Source organism: Peromyscus leucopus, chromosome 9 (assembly GCF_004664715.2).
Source record: "Peromyscus leucopus breed LL Stock chromosome 9, UCI_PerLeu_2.1, whole genome shotgun sequence".
Lineage (NCBI taxonomy): Eukaryota > Metazoa > Chordata > Mammalia > Rodentia > Cricetidae > Peromyscus > Peromyscus leucopus.
In genome coordinates, this window is record NC_051070.1 from 21,243,639 (window position 1) to 21,255,021 (window position 11,383).

At 44.1% G+C, this 11,383-nt stretch overlaps 1 protein-coding gene across 1 annotated transcript; it reads right to left on the reverse strand.

Annotated features, from left to right (window-relative positions):
• Nucleotides 1–2,629: 2,629 nt before the first annotated feature.
• On the reverse strand, nucleotides 2,630–10,951 carry Cln5 (CLN5 intracellular trafficking protein). The gene is made up of 4 exons (XM_028864802.2): nucleotides 10,705–10,951; nucleotides 9,051–9,216; nucleotides 7,377–7,602; nucleotides 2,630–5,031 (listed from the first exon to the last, which is right to left on the reverse strand). Exons 1-4 carry the CDS (start codon nucleotides 10,818–10,820, stop codon nucleotides 4,523–4,525), a joined length of 1,017 nt encoding a protein of 338 aa, XP_028720635.1. The 5' UTR covers nucleotides 10,821–10,951; the 3' UTR covers nucleotides 2,630–4,522.
• Between the last annotated feature and the right edge of the window lie 432 nt (nucleotides 10,952–11,383).

Sequence of the window (11,383 nt, forward strand, 5' to 3'; positions counted from 1 at the left end):
TGTTGTATTTTTATAACTAAAAAACTAATCAAACATACATTACAAAGTATGATTATAGCTTCACATCTATTATTTGATGAGTAAACACAGTGGTAGACTGGCTTGTATGAAGAGACAAAATTAGGCACATTGAATTTGTTCTTATGCTCTAATAACTATGAAATTTACCATGAAAATGATTCCTGATTAGAAATAGGGACTAGGTTCTTTATGTATTCAGAATGACAGCTATACTCTACTTAGAAATGTGACTCTCGGGGTTCAGGAGATGGCTCAGTGGCTGAAAGCTGGTGAATACTGTTGTTGGCAGTTTCAGCACTACATCTAGTTCCTGGAGATCTGATAGCTCTGCCCTCATGGGCACCTGCATTCACTTACGCATACACACTCCCAGACCCCCACACACAATTAAAACATAAGAATAGATGTTTTTAGAGAGTTTCCATTAAGCTAGCCAGTCATATTAGAAATCTATGTTAAGTCAGAATAGTTTTTAAATCATAGAAATTATTTTAATCTACTATCTTGAGTAAGTTTCAGAAAACGGGTCCAATCTGGTGTGGTAATCTAACTTAAATATATATTTTTTAAAAATCTTAAAAATAGGCCCTGAAAAACAGTAAATAAATTAATGCAACCTATTTGTGCAAAACCTGTTTATATTTGAGACCAGTTTTAATATTAAGAAAAGCCCTACCTGTCTGCTGGCCACAGACTCCTTTAAGAAAACATTTCTCAGAGCCTGAAAGCTTATTCCTGAAATTAATAATCAGCCCCCCAAAGTATAAATACCTAAAAGTATTTCAACAGGGAAGAAACTCTTGAAGGCCTTTGGAACAGCATGAAGCTACCTGGTGAATAAAAGTGTGTTTGTTTTAAAAAGTTGGCTGGTTGTGGTGCAACAGACCTTCAAGCTATTAGAAGGCTAAGCCAGAGGATTGCAGTTAGGCCCACTCAACGCTTCCAGTAGAAGGCCAGCCTGGCAACTTAGACTTCATCTCACAAAGTTAAAGGAGGATGTAAATATAGAATAGCTCAGTGGTAGTACACTTCACTTCTATGTGTGAGAGCCTGGGTTCAACTCAGTACACCACCAAACACACTTTCACCTTAGAGAAACTAAAGAATGTATTTTTATTTTTATTCCTAAACAATTTCCTCTATGTATGTCATGTATTTTGGTCATTTTCACTCCCTGATACTCTGTCTTCCACTCTTGCTGAACCCCCTTCTCCTCAGCAACTTTTTCTTCTACTTTCATGTCTTTTTTCGGGGGGACCACTGAGTTTAACTGGATATTGCGTGCATGAGCAGGATGGGAGGTTACTGAAACATGAGCAGCTAATTAGTGGCACTACCACTGGAAAAAATGACTCCTATTGCCCAGCAAGCTGCCAGTAGTTTATTAGAAAGGGGTGTGGCCTCCTGAGCTCCATCCCCATCCCTGGTGGAGTGCTGACCGCCTCACCTAGGGCAGACAAATAGAGGTGCTGTGAATTCGTGAATGCGGCAGCCATGTCCCGCCGAAGCTTACTGAGCACTAAACTGTTAACTCTCAGCCCTCTGACCCGGGTATTAGAGACTTGTCACTTTTTCCTTCTGATTCTTCTAAGGAACCACTATTGAGTACAAGTTCTGAGTGCTGATAGTAGTTATTTCATGTTTTAGCTGTTCTCTTCTGTCTGCAACTATAGTTAACCTGTTACTATGTTAGATTAATGGCTGAGATTATATTTATTCTGAATCGCTAATATTCAACCTTTAACATAGAGATTCTCTTAAAAGAAATACTACATATTTGTAACTTGAACTGACATAGAAATAGAAACATATAACTCAAATGGTCACAAAATTCAATTCATAGATCCCTGTTTTTGATGAGAGCAATCGAGAAAGAAACTGGCCAGGCAGTTTAGGGTAGGAGACCCCAAAAGTAAATGTTTTCTTTGGCTTCAAGTCTGAAAATGTCACTGGCCTGCTGCACAGTTCTGACCTTGCCAAAGCTAGGGATACGAGAAGGGAGGCCCATCTCCCCCTAATGAGCATTCCTGGACCATGTCATGGTTGAGCCAACTGTCTGGCTCCTCCCTTCCCCACCCTCCATTTTTCTGCTGCAACGACAATAAAAAGCTTAGACTAGCAGCAGTTCCTGTAATCCCATTTCCCAGCATCTACCCTGCTACACAGGAACTCTGCCTCCTTTTAAGCTCCCACCTATCAATCTATAATAAAACTGCTTTCTAAACTCATCCTCTTGTTGCCTATGAATTGCATTTGGGTTTATATACAAGAACCCAGAGGCCACTGACTCAGTAGAGATTTTCTGTGACCATGAGCTTCAGGCCCTGCAGTTTTAAAGCCCACCTGAAGCAGTACAGAAAGCCGCCTTCAAAATCAGACATTCCATTTTCCCTATATCATTTTGATAACTACTATTTCAAAGAATGCTCTGAGTCATCTCTACCTCAAAGTTGTCTTTCACTTTACAAACACATTTCACAGCTTGATAAAGTCTTGGGAGATCACGTGAATTACACCTCTCTGCCATCGCCACCTCACTCTATAGTACTTTCACGGGCTTTCTTCATTTACTAATCTCCACAATCAAAGACCCAGAATGCTTGCTTGCTTTTTTTTTTTTTAACACAGTAGAACCTTGTTTCAGAAGTCAAGTTCCATGTGCATGTCCCCTGCCCCCTGTGCTACAAACCAAAGTCTGTGATTTAAAATGCCATGCTGCGTACAAGAATCTGCTTGTCACCTCAGGGCAGCTGGGGGTAACTCGATGTGGTGTTGTGTTGCCTAAGTTTAGCCACCACTGGATGGTAGTAATGTGAAGATTACTACTTAGTAATGTGAAGGTTCTTATACCACATTCTGAAGGCAATCAGGTCAAAGAGGCACCGTTTTTAGGTTGGCTTTGGCACTGTAACAGTGAGTACATAAACTGGAGGCAGTGGAAAGCGGTTCCCTCCGTGAGGACAAGTCTACCTCTTTGTGGTAGGCAGAACAGTGCAATGCATGATGCCAGTCATCTGGGGTCACTCTGACTTTGCCGGGCTTATACTTTTAAACAACAAAATGTAAATTCCTAGACCAATAAGAGCAAAGATACAAAGTTCAAGCCCTGGTTTTTGTCATTTGTTTTTATTAGACTGAACAGAAATAACAGACCGGTAACATTTGGTGCACAGATACTGGTCTAAAGGCCACAATCTGAATACTGCTGAAAAGCAGCCAGTGAATCATCATTTTGCATAACTTGAGTGAAAACACAATTCCAGGTCACTTAACCTTGCTAAGCCCTGACTTACCACATCTGGGCCAGCAGATATGTAGATGAGGCTTTTTATGACAGCTCAACAATAGTGTACTAACCTCTCAAGAAGCACTAAAGGTGAAATTGAATATCATTTGCATATTAAACAGACTTTTTTCCATTATTGTGCTAGTGTGATTTATGAATGGGGAAAAGAACAAAAGAAAAAAAAATGGGTTCAGCTGATAAATACAGGACCTTAAGAGCTTGTCTAATGCCCCTAATACACGCATAGTGAATTGAAGGTCCTTGACAAAATCCTATCCTTTCCAGGAAAGTGGACCCTCTTCTACTGTGCTAGCCTTGTTAGTGGGTGAAGAACCAGAGGGCACACACAGGAAGTCAGAAGTACATTTCACCCAGCCATGTCTGCAGCCAGATACTCGGATGACCTGTACTGAAAAACTGCTGAAGCACTATGTACTGTCAGCTCAAAGTCTCAGTGATTCCAAGACACAGGAACTGATAGCCTGTAATCTACAGCAGGCAAGATCATGACAGCTTGTGCTTTTTTAATCCCAACAGTCCTCTGAGTCCATATATGCATTCAGTGTGCCCTTCCTGTGCCAACATAGGTGCCCTCAATCTCCACATTCCCAGAAGATGAATCATTTTAGAGGCAAAGACACAAATCTACGGGTTTTAAGTAGTACGGGTTGTTTATATCACAATGGCCAGGGGCCAGCTAGTTGCCAGCCGATTCTGAATTGGTGGCCAGAAAATCTGCTCTTGAATACTGTATTTACCATGTCCAGACGCACGGCTCCAGCAGTGGAGTCCAAACAAGTCTTTAAGGTTATGTGAATAGAAAGCAGCCGACTAGACCTGGACCCCAACGTTGTAATAACTATAAAAATAACTATTCTTTAGATAACCAAAAAGCCCTTCAACTAAGAAACAGCACTACTGTACCAGAAAAGGGAACCCCAGAAAAATGTCAGCATTAGGATCAAAGACTTCCATAGCTGAGATCAACCAATTCTCCATAAGATTGAGATCTCAACGCATTAGAATACTTTGGCCACTACAATGATGGTTTCCGCTTCTTTCCAAGAGTCTTGAAATGCCAGTGTACTGTACTTCCAACAAGGAGCACGTCACCCTCCTGCCCCAAGGAGGAAAAGTGGGTCTAGACACAAGTGTAAAAACAGCCCTGGAAGAAAATGGGTGCGGGTGGCTGGAGAGAACAGTGGAGTGAATGTGTCACGAGTCAGGGGGTGTACGTCTGGTAGGCAAAGGGATTTCCTCGTATGTTATTTTGACAAAGGGGAATTTCATAGGTAGGAACCAATATTCAAAGTTATAAAACAGGTAGAACTCTCTGTGCATAATCACTGAATCAAAAACTTTCAAGAGACTCCACAGAAATTCTTTGGTTGACAAACGTGGTTTGAAGGGGTCATAAAACTTTTTTATGACTGAAGCGAGAGTCTTGTTTCCTTTTGGCCCAAAAATAGATGTTTCATTTCCCAAGTAAGTAGGTTCTCCACTGTAAAGAAATACTCTTGTATAGTTTGTTTCTATCTTCTTGAATTCTGCTCCAAATTCAGCCAATTTCTCATATGTCCTTAACACAAATTTCGAACAGTCGTAGGATTCAAACCACGTCTCCACCCCTTTTCCTGGGCTGGCCTGGACCGTCCATGTCTCATAATAAATCCCTGTTTCATTGTCCTGCTTCACCCACTCTGCCATTTTGTTAAATGTGTTTCCTAGTTTAAGAAAAGCAACAAAATCAACTGCTTATAAAATGTTCTGAGACCCAGTTAAGACAAGGATGAATGAATAAGAAATACTGTAAAACTTCAAAACCTGGATCCCACAGCAGGAATGCAAGCTTAGCTACATTTTCTTCCATTCTTCAAGGCCTTTGAATTGCAAATACAAGACATAATGGGGATATAAATAGAACTCTTCAAATTGTACGGTTAGGCTATGGTCACTGTGATAGTCAAGAGTATGAATACACATAGGCAGTAGCCATGGTTCTGTTTTCAGCAAGCCTTGGATTCAGAAGCAAACAAGAAACGGGAGGCAAGAACTAGAAGAAAGAAAGGTGAAAGACAAAGACGGTGTAAGAACGAGAGAAGGACAAACGGATGAACTGGCAAAGAGCATGGGATGCTTAGCAGGCATGGCGGCTGAGGTGCAGTAGCTCCTGCCTAAGCTACATGCGGCCTCTCATCTATGTGAATACTAGCTATTCCCTTTTCACCCTGTAATGTGGTTGCTGGGATACCGCTGACTACCTACCACACAAATTAACCAGTCAACCAAACTGGCCACTGACTGCGAGATTCACTGACTTCACAGACTCCTGGGTGGCTAAACAAGATCTACTCCATCTTGCACTAAATCAGAAGAATCTCCAAATACTTAGAGAATGCTGCTCTTCTGCACGGTACAACCCTCATCTGGGCACATTTAGACACGACAGATGTAGGCCCCCAAATCTCACTACCAGCAAACCTTTCCTGGGTAACACTAGCCTAGGTTCATGATATGAACAGCAAGTCTGTCAAGGGAATCACTGGGTGCCTTTTCTACTTTTAGGGAAATAAAGCTACAATGCTATAATGTCCACTTTAGAATTGGAGGCATGGTTCTTAGTAAGCAACTTGGAAAATCTAGACTTGCAAACACTTTGTCATAACATCCAGAAAAGGTCCTGGGACAGCATTAATCATAGGCAAGATGAAGAATGAATTGACAAGCTTAAAATTCTAGCAAATGGAAGCATTTTACAGACGAGTGATCACTGTTTCATGATTGTCAGCTTATGTGAGGAGAGAGGAAGGTGTGAACTGGCTTGGGATGTAAAACCCACTGAGTACTGCTGAAAGAGAAGGCTTTCATAGTGGGGATATTGGGGTCCCTTGCATTAGAAAGCAGAAGGAAAGATTAGAAAAGCAGTGTTTGTTAAAAGACTGCAGGTTACATTTAGAAGACCTCAACTATAGACGTGGCCTGTTCCATCCAGCTCTGTGACTGCTAGTGTCGGTCACATCACCGGCTAAACTCAACCTGTAACAACAGTTCCTTACCTGTGAAAACCAAGGGAGGGCTTACCCTCCTCCACTGGATTAGGAGTTAACACACCAAGTTAACACATGTTGTGTACAAACTAACAAAGAGAAGCTCTGATCAGTTCCTCAAGCCCTGGGGCTTGTGGGCTAATCAGCATCACAAATAACAAGTTCATTTTAGCACTCTGCTTTTGTGGACAACCACCATGCAGAAAATAGGGTTTATACATAGTATGAGCAGGCCCTGAATTTTCCACAAGAGGCAATGGGCCAGTAAGGTAGATGTCACTCAACGTCACATAATTAGCAACTGACAAAAAAAAGTTCCCATGATAAAAGAATCAACAATGCAGAATGCAGCAAATGCAAAATGACAATTGTGTTGCCAACTTTCCAGATGAACACTTACACATCGCTCAAGAGGGCTTGAAATGGATTGGAACATATATTTCTGGGGAGGCAGTGTACCAAAATTGTTAAGAGAATGGCCTGTAGGGCTTTCCTATTGGGGCTGGAGTCCTATTACTACCTGGATAGCTTTAATCTGTATCTCAGTTTCCCCCATCTGCACAATGGAGAAAATGGTAATGACCCTCAGCATCTGTGATGCTGGTAAGGGGCATGCTCTAATAGAATTCAGAACAGGGCCAGACTCAGAAGAAGCAAACCCTTAATTATTTCTCCACCTAAAAATAATTTATAGCCACCACTTTTTTTCAGATATAGTTTATGGGCCTTCCTAATGGGGCCTTTTATGGATCCCGAATCTGTTGTTTATTTGGATTTCAATTTAGCTATACACAGCATTTGTTTTATTCATGTTTATCATGGACAGAGCAGAAGATGAGCTCTGCATCTCCTAGCAAGGCTCAGCATCAGGATCCATTTGGTTCAAGGTGTAACGGTACCAGAAGCTTAGACTACAAATGATCACCATGAGGCAGAATGTGACAGAAATTCAGCGAGTGAATGAAATCTTCCACTTGCCTATTGGTGGAATCATCAAATAGTATTTCATTTTTGAAACTTACCAGACATGGTCGCGACTACAGCTAATGTCCCATTTTCCTTCCAGTGTTGATCATCAATTCCTTCAAAAAAGCAGGCCGCTCCTTGGTTACACCAGAACGGAGCATCCATTTCGGGTCGGAGGTGAGGAAAGGTACAGTTGCCAAGCTGAAAAAGCTCATACCATTCTATTGTGTAGTTCTTGCCTGTCAGCGTGTTCCTGAAGCCGATGGCATCATGCATAATTTTCTGTGTAGAGATAACACAGGTGTAAAAGCGTCTGTGAAGCAACCGTGGGCCGATTCCGCCTACTGGGTAAGAGTTTGGTACGCCACAAATGCACGCCAAGCAGAAGAACTGCTCAAGGGGCTGGCTCCACTTCTGTGTCCCTCTCCATGTGGTGACACCGCAGTCCCTCAAACTGTGGCGCCCATCACTGTGGTTTTGGCAGCCAGCGAGGGCTCACTGTACCAGAGATGTGAGCTATGTGAAGACACTCGAAATTTTCTCACAGCTTACAGTAAGCATGAAAAGCTGTCGTGAATGTGTTCCAGGGGAGAGTGCGCCTGCCTCACAGGGTGACTGAGCTGGGAAAGGGCTCACAGCAGAGCTTAGAGATGGAGAAGTGAGTCCTGCCTGTCTGCCCTTCTTCTCATTCCCAGGAGCTGGGTACAGATGGAGAGTACATTGTTGCCATGTAACACCTCCTGAGAACACGTGGACTCTTAAAGCCAATAGAAATAGTCTTTACTCACAGACCAGAAGGCTACCGAGGGAACTTGCCCGACTTGTGTAGCCTACTGCGTACCTTACCAGTCTTGCCTTTTCTGCACAAAAACAGACCCTGGTTCTTACGCTTTAATTTCCAAGAACAGTCAGCAATAAAGGGAGCTACAGAAGCCACAAAGCAAGGTTTGTACATTGAGGGACTTTCCCAGAACTATGGACTGTGATAGACTGGGTCTTTGTTTGGGCAGGTGTTGGGGTCTATGTGCTGGGCTCTTAGGTCAGACTGGTGTCTTGGTGCCTTGAACATGGTGTCAGTTGTGCTGAGGTCTGGGGGCCCAGTACAAAATCCTTCATAGCAAAACAGACTAAGGCCAGTACCCTTGTTACTCACTGAAACCTTTGTTTTTTTTTGTGACAGTCTGACCATGTAGCCCAGATTGACTCTGAAGTAGTAATTCTCTTGCTTGGACCTTCCAAGTGCTGGGAATGCAGGTGTGCAGCACCATGCAGACGCAATGGTAACTCCTTCTGACCACCAACTTAAAGATGTGTCTTCATGGGCTGGGGAGATGGCTAGATGGGTAAGAGTGCTTGCTATGCAAGCATGAAGACCTGAGTTCAAATCCCTGGCACCCACCTAAAAGCCAGGCATTTCCACTTGTGTCTATTACCCCAGTGTTGAGGGGAGAGACAAGCTCACTGGCCAGGTAGTTCAGACGAAAACGTCAACTTCAGGTTCAGTGAGAGACCCTATCCCAAGGGGATAATGTGGAGAGTGACATCCAACATGCTCCTTCAGCCATTTCATGCTTGTGAATACACACACACACACACACACACACACACACACACACACACACAAAATGTATCAATAAATATGATCTAGTAACCATCTGATTACTCATTTAAGTCAAAGGAATAACTAAATTACTTTTAAGCAAAGTTACAAGATCAAGATGCATTCTTACAAAGTGTCCCAGGAGGTCTCCATATTTAAATTCCCAAACAGGGGCTTGTAGTCTTAAGACTTCGATGATGTCATTGTCCTTCATAACTGGGATGGGTGATCCAGTAGGACAGAAGGTATACTTAGCTTGACAGTAGGGATCTGGCTTCGGACGGAAAGAGAAGCGTCTAGGGAGGAAACCATCAAAACCATCAAATGAGATCAGAACAGGAACTGTTCTTCTAACACACTTTAGAATCCCAATTTTCATCTCGGGGCTTGCTCTCACTCTCTCTTTGTGTCGTCTGTCTGTCTGTCTGTCTCTGTCTCTCTCTCCCTCCCTCTCTGTCTCTGTGGGGGCTGTTTCATGTAGTATGTGCACATGCACAGGTACACTTGCCTTTCCTTGATTGCTTTACACCTTTATTTTTTGAAACGGGGTCTCTCACTAAACTGGCTAGCCAATGAGCTTCAAAAATCTGCCTTCCTCTGCCTTTCCCTCCATAAAGTTAGGGTCACAGGTATACACTGCCATGCTGGTTTCTACATGAGTTCAGAGAATCCAGACTCATGCCCTGGGGACTGTGCTGTGAACACTGGGTCATCTCCTCGGTCCTCAGCAATATTATTTAAGAAAATATTTGAAGCTTATATCATTGTGACTAAACATAAATGGACATTTTACTTGTTCTCATATACACACTTCCAATGATGTATTAAATATCAAATGATAAAGATTTCATATTTAAAAATAAACATTCAACTAATTTTTACTGAGGATCTATCTACTATGTACAGGACTACACTGAAGTTCATGAACAGTACACAGGAATATTCAAGTTTGGCAACAGCTAGTTTTCACTAGAGATGATCCTGCCAATGATAGTGCTACTACCATTTCCTGTTTTCTGTTCAGGGCATGTGAGCATGAAGATACTGAGTAATTTTCCTAAGACCACACCGAGGATGAGCTGGTCGAACCAGATCCGGATCTGTGGACTTCAGAACCAAGAACTCCCTGGAAGACCATCCCATCCTTCATCTTCTCAGCTCATGCTGTTATGCAAAAACATTTGTTTTCAAACACTGCAGTTCCTTCCACTTCGTGATGTCCACACCAGGCTCCCTGCACCACCACCACCCCCAAGCCCCCGCCCCTGGTGTTTCGCAATCTCCCACGCGCCCTCAAAACTTAGCTAGGTCAAAGACTCCAATCAGCTTCTCAGGTCCAGAGCCAGCAGCTTCAGGTACAAGTGGACCAACGAGGTGATCCTGATTGTCCCGGGGAGGAGATTCCCCCAGGTTTGGAATTTAGAGCAGTAAGATTGGGAAACCCGGAGCACACCTGGGCGGGCGACCTCCCTGTAATTCTGCAAATGTTATGCAAAAGACAGCTAATGGTAAAGCGTGAAATAAATTCGGGATGTCAAATGTGTTTTTAACCTGCTCTCCGAGTCAGTTAGTTGTACCTAAAAGTCACTCAGCGCAGTAATCTCACTCTCCATTCCTCCCAGGACTCGGGACAGCCCTGAAGCGGTGAGGAACCCTTCTGCTGCCAGCTAGCTAGGAACCGCGCTCCCAGGGTCGCCCTGTGCCCCGGGTCCCCAAGCACGCCGGGGTCATGGGCTGTGCGCCCTCCAAGTCCCCGCCGCTCCTCCCCGCTCCGCCTCACTCACTTGTAGGGCACCGGCCAGAGGCGCCCTGACGTCGGGGACGCGCCCAGAGCCGCCGCCAGCCCGAGCAGCGCCAGCGCCCAGCACCAGCCCGCTCCGCGTCGCCCTGCGCGCGCCATGCACGGTCCCCTGGGATCCCCGTGGCTCCCGACCCCGCGTCGGCCGAGCGTGCGCGCCGCCGCCCTGGGCGCGTGACCTCCCAGCGCCTGACGCCTCCGCTGGCCTGGCCTGGCCCGAGCGCCTCGGCTCCATCGCGCGTGCGCCGGAAGCTAAAGCAAAACAAAACAAAACAAAACCAAAACGCTGTCCTCCCGGAAGAAGCTTGGGGTTGGCAATGCAAACCTCCCTCCAGCCTTGCTTATGGTGTGAGGCTGATTCTTGGAGAGTCTCCCGTCAAAAGTTCGAGATGTTTCATACTTGATGATGTATTTTCCGAAAGAAAAATCCAAGCCTGTAAATCTGAGAAGACAAGGTTTCTCCGTGACTGGAAGAGCAGGATGCCATGATGACATTTTAACTTCTACTAGGGTTGGAGAGAAACACTATTTCCTTGTAGTTCTCAGGCTGATTTTATCTGACTTTTACTTCAGGAGGATGACTAGCCAGCCCACTTTGTAAAGTTCAAGCTAATCTTTACTCTCTCATTTATAATTCCCCGAACACAGTGAATCATGATTCTGAG